This window comes from Echiichthys vipera, assembly GCF_963691815.1.
Source record: "Echiichthys vipera genome assembly, chromosome: 9".
NCBI classification, from domain to species: Eukaryota; Metazoa; Chordata; class Actinopteri; order Perciformes; family Trachinidae; genus Echiichthys; species Echiichthys vipera.
The window spans coordinates 23,354,468-23,374,969 of NC_139834.1; the positions used below are offsets into that span (position 1 = coordinate 23,354,468).

Consider the following 20,502-nt stretch of genomic DNA (forward strand, 5'->3'; position numbering starts at 1 on the left):
TGTATGCTTGTTGGTCTTGAACATAAGCCACAGTTATGTTTTGTAGGTCTGCCTTTAAAAATAATATACATTTGATAATCAATGACTTATGTGATAACATTAAATGGATGGTAGTCATGTCTCCTTACGAACTGCAAGTTAAATGACATGATTTCCTCCCGTCGTCCAGAAACTCTTAGTTGTTGCTCGAGAGAGCACAAGCTGCAGCATGTCAGATTGGGATATGCTTCTCCTCTGCAGGTAACATGAGAATCCAGTGATGTAGTCAGTTGTCGTCAGCCACATTGTATTATCAACTCTGCAGACTTTTTTTAATCTGAAACACTACATCATAAAATGCAACACACAAATAGCAACTTCTATCAGATTATAGACAAAGTTGTTGAAATGACAAAAACAGACAGCAGCAGATTTTGGAAAAACACACATTTTGTTATTGGGTATATTTACTATTATTATTATTATTATTGGGCACTTTTTTTGCCTTGAAAATGGACACACCAGACATTTTATTTGAATCACATCATTTAAGGCATTGGAGGAGTCAATCACAAGTGCACTGATTGATTAATGCTTCACACACAAACACACAGGGCTACACTAAACTCATACTACATACTAATTATATACAGTCTGTACTTTATACTGATCATAGTGCACTGATGTACTAGCTGGTATACAAAAAAATTAATAACATACTATACTATGACATTTTTATGACTTTGTTTGACTTTTTATGACATACTAAAATATGATTATGACTTTTTATGACATACTAAAATATGATTATGACTTTTTATTACATTTTTATAACATAAATTAAGACTTATTACATGTTTGACATACTAAATTATGACTTTTATCACTTGATGACTTTCTATAGCATAGTAAACTATGACTTCTTATTACGTTTTTATGACTTACTAAATTAAGACTTATTACATGTTTGACATACTAAACCATGACTTTTTATAACATACTAAACTGAGTTTTTAGCACATTTTTTATGAAATACTAAATCATGACTTTTTATAACACTTTTGACATACTAGATTAGGACTTTATCACTTTTATGACTTTTTATAACTTAGTAAACTATGACTTTCTATTACGTTTTTATAACATACTAAATTCTGACTTTTTATTGCATACTAAACTATGACATTTTACATTCTATAACAAACTAAACCATTACTTTTTTATGATATACTAAATTCTGACTTTTTATGACACTTAACTATGACATTTTTGACTGTATGACATACTAAACTATGGCATTTTTGACTATGATATACTAAACCATGACTTTTTATAACATACTAAACTATGACTTATTACATTTGTATAACATTTTATGACCTAAACTATGACTGACTTTTTATTACTTTCTATGACATACTATACTAACATTTTTGGCTTTGCATGACGTACTAAATTGACTTTTTTACAACTATGGCATACTATACTAACGTGTGTATGACTTTGCATGACTTACTCTCTACACACAAATCTGAAAGCAACTTCTATCAGATTATAGACAAAGTACATATGACAAAACCAGACGACAGCAGCTTGTGGAAAAACACATACGTTTTATTTTTGGGCACCTTTTTGCCTTGAAAATGGACACACCAGACATTTTATTTGAATCACAACATTAAAGGCATTGGAGGACTCAATCATACGTGCACTGATTGATAAATGCTTGGTTCCCCTCCTTCACACACAAACACACACCGCTACACTGAACACAAACAATGCATAGATGACACTGGCCGGAAGACTTGATGGATCCTTGGAAGAGTAGAGTGGGTGTGTGAGCTTGTTTTTAACAACTAATTCATATGAGAAGTTATTTGGGTGCGTGTTAAGAGTATGGATGTACAGTAAGAGGGTCTGGCATGTAGTGTGTTTGCATAATGTCTGTTGGAAGGATTCTCCATCTGCAGGTTGAATGGCTGGCTTCTTCTCAAAAGAGACGTTTTTCATAACTGTGAGAGAAAGAGGAGTCGTTCAGCAAAGGAAAAGATCAAACCGCTATCCATGATGCTCCCTGAGGTTTCCTGTTAAGACAGACTAGAGGTGCTAAAGAGGAAGTTTAACTGAAAGTCTGTGTGGTTGGAGCAAGACATGAAACTAAGAACTCTTTAAGATGACGGAATATGAAACAAAGTTGTAAAGTATATCTGCTAAGTTGAGTGAATCCTCTAGTTTTAGACTGTGCGCGTCTGTGTATGTGTGTGTGTGTGTGTACCTGTGCATGCTGTGGACTCCGCCCTCCATTTGAGCTGAAGTTGTTCTCTTTTCAAACTTCAGATCTCCCGAGTACATCATGGCTCTACCAAGAGTAAAGGAATGTTGTTACACACACACCAGACATCAACACAAACCCAGGGCAAGTACTAATCCATAAATCCATACTAATTCTATACGGTATGTACATCATACTGCTTATAGTGTACTGTTTTAGCAGTAGATATACAAAACAAAATCGATGTTAAGCACTTTAAAATGAACAATTCACTTTTTAATAACATACTATACTATAGCTTTTATGGCATTTGATCCATAACTACTCTCAGAATTGTATATTAAAGTTATAAAATATACACTGCATGTGTTCAAATGCACAAGTCGTATCTCAAAAATAACTTTTTTAACTTGGGTCCTTATCCCCCAAAAAATATGCATAAACAATCAAAGAGGAATAGCTCAACACTTTTGTGACTTTTGGTTGATGCCAATAAGCAAACAAGATACTTAAAGTACTCAGTGGCCACCTAATTTGGTGCACCTGTATCATCTAATGAATTCCACAACCATTCTCTACCGAGTCTACATTTATGACGCCTATAATGTTCAGCTTTCTGTTGACACTGTAGAGGTCTTAGTCCATAGTCATAGTCAGTAATGGTGTTGTACTAGACTGCATTAAATTCACAATTACCTGAATAATAAATATTGATAAGAATGTTACCAAAAGTAAATATTATAAACTTTATTTAAAAAAAGGTAGACTTTATGGTTGTTGTATTGAACTAAGTGGCCACTGACGACAATTTTTTCTGGCACTAGTTATGTTTTAATATTGTTTGCGCATGCATTTCCATATTTGCCCTTTTTTCTTCTGTGCTCTTTGAGGGTTTAGTAGAAGGCGGATTTGCACACAAATTTGTGTAAATCCGCCTTCTACTAAACCCTCAAAGGTCACAGGTCATGTATGTTTTTTTTACCTGAGCTGTGTGAGGCTCTTGGATCCGATGTCCTGACAGGAGTGCTGAATGCCAGCCAGCAAGTAGGGAACAAACTTGTTGATGGAGCCTTTGTCCTGTACTGCTCCAGAAACACCCTGAGCAACTTTAATCTTATCGCATTCACTGTGAGGGGAGAGGTCAAAAAATAGAGAAGTCAGTGATATTAATCTGTTAAATCAGTTATAATCTGCTTAAATCAGTTATAGGAGAGCCTGTCTAAAGCAGGCATGGCATAATTCCTTGAATAAAGTCAGGAAAAGTCATAGAAAAGTGTGTCCCAAAAATAAGCCGAAAAAAAAAAAGTCATAGTATAATATGTCTAAAAAGTCAAAATATAATATGTACAAAAAAAAAGTCATAGAAGAGCCTGTCTAAAGCAGGCATGGCATAATTAATGTTTTTGTTTGTCTACTCTGTCCGTTATGAGAGTGAAAACAGCATGAGGAAGAAGTGTTGTCATCTTAGAAAAATTGCAAAGAAATGTCAGCATTGTGGTGAGACATAACTATACCGTGTGGAAGGGAATAGTGCTCTTTCATTCTTTTTCAATTATGTGGTATGAGTTAGCATTTTTTTCTTAGTGATTGCAGACATACAGTCCCTTTCAGCGTGGCGTCATCCAGCTATAAACTCTGATCAACTTGAACGATGCCGTCCATCAGCCCAGTTTTAGTGTTTCTGTACCTGAAGTATCTGGTCTGGGAGCCAAGGTTTTTGTCCATGGCATCCAAGGAGCCCATGCCGCGGTATTTCTTCAGCCTGATTCCGTCAGAGAAGAAATATTCACCGGGGGCTTCACTGGTGGCAGCCAGCAGAGAGCCCATCATCACTGGACACAGAGGGAGGGAGAGATTACTAAGTGGAGGTTGAGTTAGAAGACTGGAAATGAATAATGATTATTCAAAAGGGCCTAAATGGAGTGAAAGTCGTGGTGGAAAGGGTGGTCTTTTTGCTTTTTTCTTTCAGCATAAATCCAGATTTACACAAAGTGCGGTGAACATAATCCAAATCTACTGTTCAAATTATAATCCTCTCTGTGACATGGATTTGAAGAAAAACATGAAGTAACAGCAACAAACAAAACAAATCATTATTTATTCAGTCTACATCTTGTTTTCAAATCTAAAATAAAATACCTTAGTAGTAGTAATTTCAGTATGGTGCATATTTTATCCATCATCTAATAATTTAAATAATAAACCCTTGCACTCTGACCCCATCTATCCATACCTGTGGATGCTCCCAGTGCCAAAGCTTTGGCGATGTGCCCAACAGTCTGGATGCCGCCATCAGCGATGACTGGCACACCAAAACGCCTGGCGTACTCTGATACTTTATACACAGCTGTCGCCTGGGGTCTGCCGCACGCCAGCACTGAAGAGAGGAAGAAGAGAAATGGAGGAGGATTAAATGATGTGAGAAAATGTGAATTTAATCTTAAATACAAGTTTTCTCTTCCTGTACTAGACACCGACCCTCAATGTACCGGAGAATACACAACAGAAGCTCGCAAAAAGCTAACACTGCTCACCACACAAAGCTTTACAGATTTTTTTAAACTAGAGTAAAATGCTGACTTTGTCACATTTCCCTGCCAATTATATCTCATCATCATATATTTACAGGAACAGTTTCAACTTAAATACATATAAGCTTCAGAACCATGAAAAATCAGCTGGCTGATAGTTTAATAAACTGACTTCAAAATTTCCCATCCGAACTCAGGGAGAACAACAGAGTTTTGATATTGATGCATGGTGGAAACTCCCAGTGATCAAAGTGATGTTAAAAAAAACCTCACGCAGTGAATGAGCGGACACGCTGGGAACGTGTCTCTTTCTGTTATGTTAAAGAGGATGAGGAAGTTAAACTTGTCACATCAGCAGACAAATCCCACTCTGCAAGACTCCAAACCCGCCTCTCATAATATATTTTTCCCCTACTCAACTGAAGACTGCTAGCTAACTTCATTTCTTTCACCATTACATTTCTAAGACTAATCTTTTACACCATCAGTAAGAAACACTGACACCAAAGAGAAAAATCAAAAATTCCCTTTTTTTTTTTTTTTAAAACCAGAGTTGTTTTGCTTCCTGTAAACTCTGGGCTGCACGGTACTTACCAAACTAATAGCCCTAATTATAAGACATTATCTAAGAGAGGAAATGTTGCACAGGGCCTTAAGGTACCTTTTGGACTCTGGTGTGGTCTGCTAGAGTGTTTTAATACCACAGGTCCCAGAATTCTGGAGTTACATGCAAACCCACGTTGTAGGTAAGCACACGTAGGCAATTTGAATCCATGGTGGAAATGGCGGATCCCGCCACTAACAATGAAAAGCCGCCCCATGTTCCAGCTGCAAAACATGACCACTGTTCTGTACATGATTTCAAAAAACATAAAACAAAGCAAAATAAAATAATAAAAAAAACACAAAGGAATAAGAAAGGTCTCATCGATTCTCAGCCCTGATGCTGCACAGACGACACATAGCAGGTGAGCACTGATACGTCCTCTCATACAGCCATGCTACGGTTCAAAAGAATGACACTTTGGGTGCAAAAATCCCAGTTGGCAGCACTTGCAGACTCTGAATATACTATGTTTGTTGACTATTGAAGAGTGAGTCACGAAAATTATAATATGGCACAAATGGCTGAATAAAAATGCATTATCAAGGCTGCCTAAGGGTATGCAATATAAAGATATCAGATTGTGAACGATTAACATGTCTCTACAATCCTGCCTTTAAGAGACATAGTATCTTCTACAGTAACAATTATATCAGTTGCAGGTTTATGGCTCCAGTGTCCAGTGCACAGCACCATTGCTATTAATATTTCCCCAACTTGCCATCTACTTTAAGCAGCCAGTCAGGGACAAATAAGGATCATAAATCGAACACCCCAAAACATTGCCGTTTATAAACAAGCTGGGTCGTGAACGATACCCTAATGTGCATATTCTGTGTTTTAAGCTGAGCTAGACCAGAGAATGTTTGGTAAAAACAGATCGATGATGCCGTTTGCCCCTTATTGTTCTCTGTGGAGTTCACAGGAAGTGATGTAATGTAGCCTGTAATGTATCTTTATTAGAGGGGGACATTACATTTACAGTTTGGTTGTACTGTTCAGTAACTAACAAAATAATCTTAAACCAACATGAAAAAAAATCATGATAAAATCGTGAACTGTTATCCTGCCTGATAAAAAAAACTGCGATATGATATTTTTGCCATATCGCCCACCCTTAGGCTGCCTTAATTATGAGGCAAAGGTGCTGGCTGATATATAACCTGCCTGGTCCCACCCACCTCAGCATGTTCACAACCTCTGCGAGACAGAGACACCCTGTGGCTGCCAGCTCTTTATTGAGCCACTCATTCCAATGCCATATGTTAGGAGTGCATGTTAGAATGAATGTATGTAATATGGATGAGAGCTGTGGTCTATAACTGATACAATTGTGGGAGGGCCAGTAAATCACAATCCTGTCACAGAAGCAGCACAGTGAGAGTTCGGCCTTAAACCAGCCACCATCTGACCAATGGTATCCATAGGCAAGGAACGGACACAAATGGATAGTGTCCTGATCTGATGACATCATCAAGACCAGAAACCACAAGGTCAGCAAAGTGGGTGGAGGATGTGCAACATTCACTCAGGATGACTGACAGATTAGTAAGGACACAGGGACGAGCAAAACTCCAAAACCTCTAAACACCCAAGGTCAGCTCTCAAAACAATAAAAAAAAAGAACCTACTATCTCTACTTCTAGTAATTCTACTGGTGCAAAGCTGTTAACCAATCAGTGCAGCAGGCTGTGAAGTGGGGAGGACGGGCACACTGTGATAGTGGAGCCGATGGGAGCCCAGCACAGGCCAAAGGGGGCGGGGAAACTTACTGGAGTATCCCGTAACAGTGGTTGGGGTTTTGGGGCTGTGGAGCTTTATTGCTGGTGGTACACTGGGGGGAGCTGGATACGGACGGACACAAACAAACACACACACACACACACACACACACACACACACAAACACACAAACACACAAACACACACATATAGACACAGGCCATACAAACACCAGGGTGGGAAGTACGGGAGAAAATTTAAGAGGGAGAAAGGAAGACAAAGACAGGGAGGAGGCAGGTAGGAAGACAACAAGACGATGAAAGACAAAAGTGAAGGAAACCGTAAGCAAAAGAAAATGAACAAGAACAAAGACTGCTAATGATCTGAGAGAAATCTTTGAGACAAGATGGAAGAGACCGCACAGAGACAGCAAGAAGCACCGAGACAAACAATGTCTACTGTATACTTCATAACTATGCCAGACCAATCACAGCTAAATGTATCCAAATGACAAACTTAAAATCCAAACTGAGTGGTAACAACCCTAACTACTCACTTTAACCAACTACAGTTTACCTTTCCAGATCGTCACAGATCAGATGATCATCGTACCTGACGTGACATGGTTGAGAGTCAGACTACACACTAAACCCAGAACAATCATAGTTTGTGTTTTTCAGCAACCTGCTTAAGTCGCAAATGTAAACAGGCAGAAGGCCCCAGAGACAGACTCCCGGGATCAGAAATGTCAATACACACCGCACCTGAAGCCCAGAGCCTTTTTTGAGTAGGGTTGTGCTCAAATAATCTATACGGCAATATATTGCAAATGAAGAGACAGCAGTTTATAAAAAGACACCAACAATTCTGTGTAGGACATTATCCAAAACCAACTTGCATTGCGATGCTTACCGTATTGTGGCCTTTGTATCGTGATACCCAGTCTCTTTTATTGAGCTAATATGTCGTGATCAAGCAATTTATCATCTTGCTTTCTAATGCCAAACCAAGGTCAATCAAACTGTTCAACAAAAACACAAACTGCACATAATTTCACTAAGGTTTTCCTTTCCCCCTTTGATTGGCAGATTTTATAACCACATTGGAGGGTCCAGAATGGCTTCTGGCTGCTTTGTGGGTGGGTTTGTTGAGTTTGCCGGTCAGTAACTCACCTTCTTGTGTGATGCAGATGGAGCCGCTGCCCATCCCCACTCTCAGCCCGTCCACTCCTGCATCTATCAGGTTCTTAGCCTGAGCTGCAGTCACCACTGCAGCGGAGAGGAGGAGACAACATTTACAACGTAGGCAAAGTGAGTTCTTGTGATGTGATCTATGGAAATACCATTTCTGGTTATTAGGTAAAGCCCAGTTCAGACCAAAGAATTGTAAAACTTGCAATAACTTTCCTAGCTTTTTTTGTAGAATAAGAAAGAATAGAAAATATGAATGAGGACAGATATAGTGAGATACTTGCTACGGCTGCATTTCTAGTCATGCTGATACTGCGAAAAAAAAATGTTGAGATGATAGGGGCCAACGTTTACCAGCAATGTTCTAAAGCGGTTTCGTCTCACCGCAAATCTTTGATCTTAACTGGGCCTACAGAAGGCATAGTTACCATTGCCTCCGATGACCTGTAGGCTCGGGTGCTTCTCTTTTATATATTTGATCATGTTGATCTGGAAGATTGAGTTGCCCTGAGACGAGTCCTAGAGGAGCAGAAGGAACAAATGTTATAATATTAGAAGTACATTTAAATACACCTCTTCCCATAAAAAATGGGTCTCATTCACCAAGATTTGTTCTTTAGTCCTAGGAAAAATTGCATTAGTTTTATGGCGTTTTCTTAAAATGCAGAATTGTTTGTAACTCTGTTCTTATAATGATGAATCCCATTTCCTTGTAAATTGAGTGCGTGTTAGCTGATCCTAATTAGCATAGTAAATGCCCTGCCAATCCCCACAAAAGGGCACGAGACTGCAGGGCCGTGCGCAACTATGCACAGAAATGGAAAAGAATATCTGAGAGAATCAAGTCAAGAATGCCTAGAAAGGTACTTCTGCAAGAAGTGAACGGCAAAGAGCTGTCACGTTTAGTAGCGACAGTAGTGGCCATAGAATAATATACATAAAACCCAGTCCTAAATATCGTCCATAGCTGTTTATTTCACCTAGTAAAGCATGTGCCCCAGGTGCAAAAGTTGCCATCTTGCTGCTGCATCAAAGGCCTTTGCTGCATTTTGTCCTCTCTGTCCCCTCCCCCCCCTTTCCCTGTCTCTCTCCTGTGCTACTATTCAAAAAAGGCTGAAAAGGCCCCAAAATAAGCTTAAAAATAAAAAAATAATCATAAATGCTAAAAAATCTTATAGTAATTTAAATCCTATTATACGACTGTATAATTGAAGAATACACAATACCTATCTGTTTATGTGTCATGTCAGCACCCAAATGTGAGTAAGAGTGCTTTTGAGTGTGTGTCGATTTTGTTATTACCCAAGTAAGGACCTATTATCCCAAAGAAAACGCTGGTTAATGTCAGAATCCTCACTGCGAAAATGGGTTTTAAGAAGACGTGTCGGTTGGTGAATGAGGTCCGTTGTTATTTACAGAGCGTCATTATTTTGAGTTTGTACCCTTCACAGCGTTTAGACGACCTAAAACCTGAGTCAAATGTAGTGAATCCAAAACAAATCAACTGCACACCATTACATTTGCTTCCACAAGGATCTTCATCACCTCATTAACACACTCAGTGGGAGCTAAGCTAATAGTGTACGATTTGCTCCATAGCTTTTGATATCTAGTCTGTTGTGCACTGAATTGATGTGCACACCACTGCGGCCACAATAAGTAAAACCAGTTAAACCATTGAACAGTCCCAGTTCTGAGGTCTTCCTATTCTACACCTCCAAAACCTGAACCAAAGTCCTGCTCACCAGTACAACCACATCCACCCCGCTCTGCACCAGCAGGTCCAGTCGGTACTTGTCGTCGTTGTGGGTGCCGATGGCGGCGCCACATAGCAGCTGTTTGCGTGAGTCTTTGGAAGCCAGAGGGAAATCTCTGTTCTTCTTGAGGTCTGTGCGGGCGATGATGGACACCAGGGAGCCCTCTTCGTTCACAATAGGCAGCTTACCTGCAGGAGGAAACAGAGGTTAACTTGTGTACACCTGAGTTCAAGTAAATCCCTTTTATGTTGTGAAATAACCGAACATTAACTGAAATGATAGTGTAAAAATCACACGAGTCATGAATAAGACATTTAACATCCTCTTCACCTTTCTTACTCCTCTGTAGGATTTCATTGGCTTCTTTCAGCGTCACTCCAGCGGGGGCAACCACTAGATCCTCTCGCTTTGTCATCACCTGTCAAGACGTTCACACAAAACATGAATGAAGGAAACATTGAAACTCAATGCAGAGGTTTCAGACTACTTGGGGGTTTTAGAACTTTAAGATGTGATGCTTTAACAGTGGAAAAAAAAACTGAGCTATTCATATATGCGCCTGGCTATTAAGAGCGGGTCGCACTGAGAAATATATCTATCAACGTTTACTTGGTCATTCGTCTGCCAATACGCAAATCGTTTGCTGCCATGCGCCTTCATCAGTGTGCGATACATATATGGACACATACATCTAGAATAACGCACCCGCCTGTCAAAGCTCAGTGGCAACCCTATATATAGCCTGGCTAATATTATCACCCATTATATAGATATACATCACCTTCGCAAATATATTATGACTCAGCTGTAAAATATCCCCATATCAGTCTCAAAAATAAGTATGGCTGACTTTAATCATATAGCTATTGAATACGTCTACCGTCTTCTCTCAAAATATCAATTGGTATGATAAAAACTCGACACATCAATTCCAAAAACATTTGTATCCAACACCACAGTACTTTTAAGTTATTAACGGCTAATGAATTCTGTCTAACCTCGCTGAGTGGCAGATTGTGGTCCTCCTCCTTCAGGAAGTCGATGTCTCTGGAAGAGATGATGCCCACCAGCTTGCCGCCCATTTTGCCGTTATCTGTGATGGGGATTCCACAGAAGCCGTGGCGAGCCTTGGCCTGGAAGACATCCCAAACGCGCTCGTTGGGGCTCATCACCACGGGGTCTGTTATGAAGCCCTGCTCATAACGCTGGAGGGAGGGGAGGGAAAGAAGGAGGTGAGGTAGAGGAGGGGTGTGGAACAAAAAAAAAAACATACGGGTAAGAAAGGGAGGGGAACAGCAGGGGAAAGGGAGGTTTGAAAAAAGAAGATCTAAGCCTCTCATTGCCTACATGCTAGAGCAGAATAGTGAGATACAGGGAAATAACACACTTCTACATCTTTCAAACTGAGAGCTACAAATAAAAATAGAGAACAACAAAGGGGAGATGATGTAAGATGAAAGAAAAGATAAACATCAAAACAATGACGATAAAAGAGAAGAAGAAAGAGAAAAGAATTAAATAAAAAGAAGATATACGTTGAGCAGGTGAACATAATGAAAGAATGGGAAAGGGGATGAATGAGTGTAAAACCATACAGAGAGTCATCATCTACCTTGACTTTGCGAACTTCATTGGCCTGGAACTCTGGAGTGCAGTTGTGATGGATGAAGCCGATGCCACCCGTTAGCTGGGAGGAGACAATACATGAGTGTGTGAGTGAGAGTCACGAGTACTAACATGATGGCAGGAACAATAAACTGTCTAATTACCCAAGGAAACCGTGTGATGTGTGTACTTACTGCCATAGCGATGGCCATGTTGGCCTCTGTGACCGTGTCCATGGGAGAGGAGACGAAGGGAGTTTTCATGGTGATTTGTTTGGTGAGTGCTGAGGTCAGGTCCTGGACAAAAGACATCAGAAGGGTATTTGGCATTTTAAAAACACACTGAGAAACTACTTCAGAGTGAACAGATTACCATACTCGAAAGGCAAACTTGTTACAGCAGATAAATCAGAGTCAACCACCTCAACGGCTGGAAATCTGTCAGGAATTTTACTTTGGAATACTACATGTATAGTTAAGCTTTTTATCAATGTAACGGGCCTTTTCCCATAATAGACATTCGACATTTCACGTCAGTAGAAGCACAGGTGTAAATATAATAAAATGATGGCTGCATTTCATTTTTGCTTCAATTCCAGGGTTGTGGCATTGCGCATGACACCTTTACATGGTCCTGGTAAAGTTTCCTCACTTCATGACTCTCAGGTTTCCTACGCATTACAAAATTCCTTACTTTTCCAAACTCAGATTTACAGACTTCTCAGAGGATTTTTACAAAATAGCATTTTATTCAAGCTGAATGCTAAAAGAGTGCCATTAGTAACCGTGTACCTGCCCCTACAGACAGTTACAGTAGAGATGTACAAATAACCAGGGAACTACAAAAGAAAACATAAGTCTTTGCTTGATTGGCTTTAGATGGCGTCAACATACTTGTAAAACAATAAAATAATAATAAATAAATCATAAATAAAATGTAGACGACATCTTCGAAAAAAATTCAATAAATGAGAATCACAGTCGCACAGCGAAGGGTAACCATGGTAACCTGACACCATTCTACAGCCAGCTTGATTAGTTTCATATCATCTACATGTCGGCTGTGTTGCGTTAGTAAGCGTGTTTTGATTTGTACATATTTTATTTTAGAACGTGAGATAATAATCTGGAATCACGTACATTTTTCCATACTCTTCCCTTTTTCCATGCTTATTTAGACCTGGAAATTACTCAAATTAAATTCTATACTTTTCCATACTGCATATGAACCCTGGACTCTTGTCTACTTGTGCTACTGCACCATTATCCCATAAATGTCGCAGCTCAATACTCTTACTTTAAAAATGAAATGATCAGAGGGCGGTGACCGCTGGTTCAACTCTGGCCTGCGGCCCTTTGCTGCATGCCCCCCCCCCCCCCCCCCTCTCTCAACCCATTTCCTGTCTGTTTGTTGAAAAACTGCCAAAAAAATAATCTTAAAATTTAAATGCCCAGAATCAACTACAGATTCTGGGAGGGCACAATTTACTGCTCTGGCTTATGGAGGCACTGTGAGCCTTATTCAGAGAATATTTGTGATGGGAAACACATCTGATAATCCTCACTCTGGCCTCATGTGCTCCCATCACAGGCATCATCCCACGTTCAGATAAGTTTAATACCACAAGAGCAGCCGTAATCGGGTTTTATGTGTTAGTAATTATTGTCACGACTCACCACTTGGTCTGACGTGAAGTCGATGTAGCCCGGCAGAATCAGGAAGTCGCTGAATGAGAGAAAGAAAGATGGAGGTGAGAGAAGCTCCTTACGAGACCTAGTCCATCCTAACAACTCTGAACCTGCCTACAGACAATCAAACATGGAAGATTTAATTCATAATCTGGAGCAGCATATTCCAAAAATGAGAACTCAGAAATTACACAAATACACAGGTGTGACAAAAAAAACCATGGGTGCTTGTAAGAGATGCCCACCTCACGTTTAAATTAAACATATTAACAAAAACACAACTATAGAAGCAGGATACAAATAGATTCAACTTATCTAAACAATGTAAAAGATGGAAAAAGAAGGTATTTTACAAACACAAGACGTTATGTTTACACACTGTTATATGCTTTTGAGAGAAGATGTTTTTTAAGATGAATTTTTAAAAGTGATAAGAGGCGAGTGTCTGCAGCGTGATACAGGAAAACTATTCCTGATAACTGGACCCCTGTACCTCACTGAAAACAGGCCGAGACTGATTCTGTAAAACTGACTATGAAGTAGGTCTGCGGATCTGGTCTGACAACAGTGGATCTGAGACCTAGTTGAAAACAAACCACTTAAAGAGGCAGGAAATAAATAGTTAAGACACTGAAATACAAAAATCCCAATCTGAAGTGTATTAACATGAAATATGTTTGACAACTGAAGAACTTGAAATAATGGACATGTGAGTTGCAATTCTCACAAGTTCTTTTGTAATAAGAACATGTAATAGATGCTAGTTTGTACAATGTTGCCATACGATATGAAAGGATAAATCATGCAATAATATAGAGCTATTAGGTTTTTTCTCGACAACATGGGTCTCACTCGCCGTGTAATCCCAATATGTTTTGCTAATTTATTGGAAACGTATGATAAGTGCTTTTTCCAATTCAATTCAATTTTATTTATAGTGCCAAATCATAACAAAAGTTATCTCAGGACACTTTACAGACTAGTTATAGACCACACTATATGACTTATGATTTACATAGACCAAATTGAGTTTATTGTCAATAATAACACCTGAGAAGTTTATATAGGAAACATGTTTAAGTGTATTATATAGGCTTCATTGTACAGTTAAAAGATCTAAGATGAAATATAGATAAATAATGTGATGGGTAAACCAGTACTTAACAAAACACGTGCACACATCTTTTCTAGTTCAGAAATAGAAAACCAAGAAGGCCGTAAAGGCAAAATGCGACTTCTTTCTTAGGAATCTTTAGAAGATGTCATGTTACAGCACACGTGTGTGAAATGTTTTTTGGGAACAACTTCTTAAAATGCAAGGCATGTGGAGTAAGAATGGCAGTGAGGCCCACGTGAGGATGACACCAAAAAGAGGCAGGGCAGCGTGTTCAGTTATGTAACTTGATTGACCGTCAGCTATCTGATCATTACCACTGTTTCCTCCACTATTTCATATAATTTTAAATCTTCTGAATACTTTTTTGGCTGTTAGCTCAACTGAGTAGTGCATGTTTAGCCTTCCTGCTGAAGGGCTGGTAGATATCAGGATTTTGCTGAAATGTTATGAGAGACACGGTCTGCAAGTAATGATTATTTTCAATATCAATAAATCTCACTTATTTCTTCTGATTTATCAGTTAATTGCTTGGTTTATGAAATGATAAAAAGAGAAAACAAATGTCAATTTAAAGACTTCCCTTAACTGTTAAGATATAGATGTAAGTTTGTGTCAAATGTATAATCTGGGATTTTGGACAAGAAAAGGTGCCAGCATCTCGTCAGTACATGGCACTCCTATTTGTGCTTTGTTGTTTAGGAGGACTACCAACTATGCTTTAAGTATAGCCGGGTTCCCCACAGTCCAGCATAACAAAACAGGACTGTGTCAGCCAAGGCCTAAATTTAGGACCAGTGTGTGTACAGAAGGAATGCCGCCCCCCCCCCCCCCTTCTTTTCCAAGAGGCTGTAATTCATACACAGGTGTTTTTCAGAAGGCTACAACTTTTCTGTTGTATATTAATAAACTGCCGCATCAAAGGAGTACAGATGTATTCTTTCCAGTTTCGTGCTATAGATCACATACAAATACAGTTTATTAATAAACTGCCATATCAGTTTTATTCTCTCCAATTTCATGCTATAAATCACATACGTTGGGTTGTAAATATTAAGAAATTCCAATTGAACACACCACTTTGTGACTGGGGACTGACTTCTAATGTAAATGACTGATTGCTTAGGTAGACTCTACTGATATCAGTTTACTTGGCACAAGGAATATTAGTTGACTCAGTAAACACTTTTGTATAATATCTTCTGACTGTGGATCTAATGTTTGCAAAGCCTACCCTCAGTCAGTCTTTATAAATAAAAATGCTACTGGTGTCATTATGAGAAACGTAGGCAGTGGGTTTGGAGCTTAAAAAGGGGGGTAGTAAATGTGTCTTAAACACTGGGTTGATTGAGCAATAATGCAACTGCCCCTGACTGCCCCCCAAAACATGGCTGACATAGGTAACACCTGATCCAGTCTCTGGCAAGGACATATTAACCCTCATGCCTCCCTCAAATTAACTAAAACTGCTATAAAATCCTCATACATCAACATTTTTATCTGTTTTTTTTGCTTGAATCCCTTAATCAACTTCAGCCTTCATCAAAACAATCAAGCATTCAATCATTTTCAGGAGTTTAACCCTTTAAATGACTTTTTTTTTTAAAGACAAAAGATGATTTTTTTTATTCCAGATAATAAATATTAGAGAGATGAAACTTTGCGGGTGATTAAGCTTTAATTTGTCCTCCCCCCCCCCCCCCCCCCCCCAAAGATTTAATTGTCTTGCTATTTATTATATGGGAAATAATTCAGATTTTGTGTTTTTTTGTGATAAATCACTATAACTTAAATTAATACTGTCATTCAAATGTTAAAATCCTGAAAATAATTGAATGTTTGGTAGTTTTGAGCAGGTTTTAAGTTGTTTAAGAGATTTATGGAAAAAATGAGAAATAATATTGATATTGGATGATTTAATATAGGAGCAAAATGCATCACAAGAGTATAAAAGACACTGGATATCACAAATTTGGCCACAAATAAGAGTTCTTAACAAAACACCCTAAATATACATATTTTAGTATAGTTTCTGTTCTCCACCCATCTGTTTATACTGTTCAGCATCTGTTTATACTGTTCAGCATCTGTTTATACGGTTCACATTATTATATTGTTTATACTATATTGTGTGTTTATTGCTATATTATACTTTGCTTATTGTTTTATTATATATTATTTTCTAAAAATGTACAAAGGGGGAGTAGCACTCCAATTTCGTTGTATGCAAATGCAATGACAATAAAGGCTATTCTATTCTATAACACCGCCAAAATGATCACAAAATAAAAACAAAAAAACATGAGAAAAATTGACTTTTTTTGCCCGAGGGAGGCATAATAAGGGTTAAAGAAGGTTTCTGGACACCGGGGAAACATGCTGCTTCAGTATCCTGAGGTTAAAGCAGTAAAAACACGTCAAACGCAGAGTGCTAGTGCACTGTGAGCATATACAGCTACTCCACACTGGTGGTTTGAGAGTGTGCTGGCCTGGGTAACCCCGGGGCAGAGGACCGGGGGTGAGCGGTGCGGTATTTACTTGTATGTGAGTCCGTCTCCACCGTTGAACAGCTGCTGTCCGGACAGACCGTCGTCGGGGACGTAACCGGTCTGCCCGCTGATGAGGAAGTCCGCCATTACGTCCAGATAGACCCTCACCGGACCTTCAGTGTTATAACTGTTGATAAATCAACTTAAAAAAAGGCTCCAGCACGGACACACACACACACAGACAGACAACACGCAGGCCCGGGAACACAGACCGAGAACTTTCTCTCTGCTCTCCCTCTCGGTCCGACCGTCGTGCCGCTCCGCGCAGCCGTTACGAGCCCTGTCGTCTGACCGTCTCTCAACGGTCGGAAACTGACCATTAAATGTCGGTATTCAAACGTATAATGTCCCTTTTTTTAGGCCTGTGCTCATGTTCCTTCTGCAGTTCCCCCAGACACGTGCGTTATCCCCGTCTGACAGCGTTTCCGACACTGACGTCACATCCGGCCGGCCGACCCACCTCCTCAGTTGTATCACTACTTTACCGTTATTATTATTATATATTACCATTATTATTGTTATATATTACCATTATTATATGCAAGTTATTGAAAATGTGAAGAAATTACTATTTTGCAGTCATTTCTAAAATAGAAGACGCAGAATTTTGTAGAAGCTGATTTTGTTATGTTTAATTTTGCTGCTGTAGGCCTGGGGTTGGATGGGTGGATACATTTCTAATCTCTTTTTATTTATTATTATCTGTATCATTCATGTCTCATCAATGCATGTTACTAGTTCAACTTCTTCCCCGGAGTTGTTTGTGCTTTGTCGTCTCTCAGGTCTCTGCTGATCGTGGTGGTGCCTGCTGCCGTGGTCCTGCGTGACGCTTCCTGCTGCTATTATCACTATTACTCACATAAACTATCTATAGTTTTATAAATTATAAAATTTGTAGCAAGAAAAATATGAGTAATATATCTCATTGTATCACAGCTGTTATTACCACTACCCATCATTGGTCATATTTACCACCATTATTATTGTATTTGTCATTTCTATCACAATTCTTTGTCTCTCTGTCCATTTGTCCGTCTTATCTCTGCTTTTCTTTCTCCCCAACCGGTGCAGACAGATGTCCGTCCTCCACAGAGCTGGGTCTGTTCGTTCCTGCTGTTAAAGGGAAGGTTTTCGTTGCCACTGTGTTCTCAAAGTGGGAATTGTTGGGTTTATGTAAATCCTAAACAAGTCATAGAGTGTGGCATTTACCTACTCTGTGATCTGGAAATGTAAATCAAATTCAATTGAACTCAATATCCCTGCATGCTTTGCGCCATATATTACTATCACTTTTTCTGTTTTACTTTCACTTAATCCTTTTTTACGTTTTTAGCTATTTTCAACTGTTAAATGTTTTTTACATAGTTTCTTATTATGTTCATATTCATGTGCATTGTTGCTATGGCGCCGTACTATGTGGCAGCCTGTAACAGCAGCTCCCGGTAAAATAATTTCCCAGTCTGGGATCATTAAAGTAATTCTATTCTATTCTATTATAGTTCGTATTTTGCATCTGTTACTGATGCTTTTGTTATTTGCACTTCCTCTTTTGTTCCTATAATGCTGTAAATTTCCCCACTGTGGGACTTTTTTATTTGATCTTATATTTGGCTTTAAAAAAATAGTGGCTAAGAATAACTCAGATATTTTACTCAAGTGAAAGTAGCAATACACTTATTAGCATCAAAGTACTAATTATGCATAATGGCTCATTTTATAATAATGCATATTATTGTATTCTAATTATTGATGCTTTAAATGTTGTAACTAGTAAAAGTAGAGTAAATTTACTACTTTATATATTACTGTTGAGTCTATTTTACATCATAATGCATTAGTTGAGTGTATTCTGTTTTTTATCTAAAGTTTTTTTAATTGATGTATTGTAGTAAACTTTACAATGCGTCTCTCTGAAATGTAGAAGAATAAAACAGATTATTAAGGAAATACTCAAGTAAAGTACAAATACTTCAAACAGATGTATCATATATCATGCAACTGATCAGTAAACTTGACCTGATTTTAATATTATGTAACTAAAAATATATTGCATCTCCAAAAGCAATAATACTGTATTCTGGACGGTCATTTAGAAGGAGGTTATCAGATATCACAGAGGTCAGAAATGCAAAATGTGTCCCACTTAATCTGAACACGCCCTGTTTTAGGTTGGTTTCTGACTATTCTACAGCCGTAGAGCTGTTTCATAATAGGGAGCGGCTGCCTGTCCTGCTTTGGAATAAACACTTGAGGGTGCAATCCTCCCCTCACTCCATGTAAGTGTGTAAAGATGAAACTGGGTCACACACACATAAGGTCAGACATAGCGTTGGAGCGGCTAATATCATCTTGGCAGTTGGCACGCAATTACATCTAACTATATTAGGCTGTGGCAGACACTCTGGGCCCTGTGAGAAAATAGGTGCCAACCTGCAAATGTCAGAGGTGGCCTCGGTTTCTGCTGCATGTGTTAACAACAAGTAACTGTTGAGAAAAATTATAAATATTTCAATATGAAGAATGACATTGGCCCCTAACCTACATGACAGATCTGAAGTCTAAATGAAATCAGTGAGTGGCACATTGAGTACTTGAATGGCTGGGAAGTACAAAACATTTTAATAACTGTAAAATATGGACTATACACTTAAAAGCAATTAGAATGTAGCATGTATCTGTCATTTCTCTCAATAGACTACCCTCAGACCAACACACTACAGTAATGATAAAGAAAAAAACGTAGGCTGGGTTTGCCTCCACTCTCACAGACTGTGTCCAAATACATGAAATACCAAAGTTTTTTCACCATAAGCATCAAAGCAAACAGAGAAGCTCAGAATACAACACACACAGAGGGAGAGTGACTTCATCCTCTGCTCAGGATGCCATTACTGACCTATATCTATTCACAGAAAAAAGTTGCTGCTATATTGTTCCGAATGTTGAAAACAGCTCCTTTAAATGAATCTACTTATGACCAATGGGTCGTCAATGCCAACAAAAACAATGTTTTATTTATAAATATCAGATGCATTTTTAGCTCCAAAACTTCTCAGTGTCCAGGTGGTTTTGTTGTTGGAAGGTGTTATTATATATAATAATTCTAATTTACAGTGCCATATGAACCTACTCTTAAAGCTGAAGACAGTAGCTTTCCGTTCATTTCATATTTGCTGAAACTGTCGTTATATCCCGACAGCACAATGAGACAGACCATCTGTGAAAAAGTCATATAGTTCCACCTTCTGCTCACTGTCTGCTCTGAATGGCATCTGCTAGATTTCACGCAAACTGTGAAACTAGACATCACAGATCTAATATGAATGAATATTCTCTTAATGTATTTCCTATTTTTCATATAGTGTTCCCAGAAAAATATTTTAGTGTACCGGTTAGCTGTAAATGGAGGTTTGTGACCAAGTTGAGCCATAACCAAGCACCTTCTCATTACACAGCTAAACAGTAAAAATAAGTGAGGAAAACACTTTACGT

General features: G+C 38.7%; 1 protein-coding gene across 2 annotated transcripts; it reads right to left on the reverse strand.

The window, feature by feature from the left end:
* Positions 1 to 1,572: 1,572 nt before the first annotated feature.
* Positions 1,573 to 17,426, reverse strand: impdh2 (IMP (inosine 5'-monophosphate) dehydrogenase 2). Of its 2 annotated transcripts, XM_083919257.1 has the most exons (15): positions 17,000 to 17,426; positions 13,336 to 13,384; positions 11,854 to 11,955; positions 11,667 to 11,741; positions 11,053 to 11,259; positions 10,385 to 10,472; positions 10,043 to 10,242; positions 8,726 to 8,816; positions 8,280 to 8,375; positions 7,159 to 7,230; positions 4,485 to 4,628; positions 3,939 to 4,083; positions 3,234 to 3,377; positions 2,255 to 2,338; positions 1,573 to 1,991 (listed from the first exon to the last, which is right to left on the reverse strand). In XM_083919257.1, exons 1-15 carry the CDS (start codon positions 17,095 to 17,097, stop codon positions 1,970 to 1,972), a joined length of 1,617 nt encoding a protein of 538 aa, XP_083775383.1. In that variant the 5' UTR covers positions 17,098 to 17,426; the 3' UTR covers positions 1,573 to 1,969. The 2 variants fall into 2 exon arrangements, with proteins under 2 accessions (XP_083775383.1, XP_083775384.1); XM_083919258.1 differs by lacking the exon at positions 7,159 to 7,230.
* Between the last annotated feature and the right edge of the window lie 3,076 nt (positions 17,427 to 20,502).

What these genes read in the sequence shown, in the direction of transcription:
- impdh2 (XM_083919257.1), bottom strand. Translation starts at nt 17,097, where the DNA reads ATGGCGGACTTCCTCATCAGCGGGCAGACCGGTTACGTCCCCGACGAC. An exon ending in ACAGGTCATCGGAGGCAATG is followed by an intron (nt 8,376 to 8,725) that starts GTAACTATGCCT and finishes TCTCCGCTGCAG; the next exon opens with TGGTGACTGCAGCTCAGGCT. An exon ending in TCCCAGACCAGATACTTCAG is followed by an intron (nt 3,378 to 3,938) that starts GTACAGAAACAC and finishes CTCCCCTCACAG; the next exon opens with TGAATGCGATAAGATTAAAG.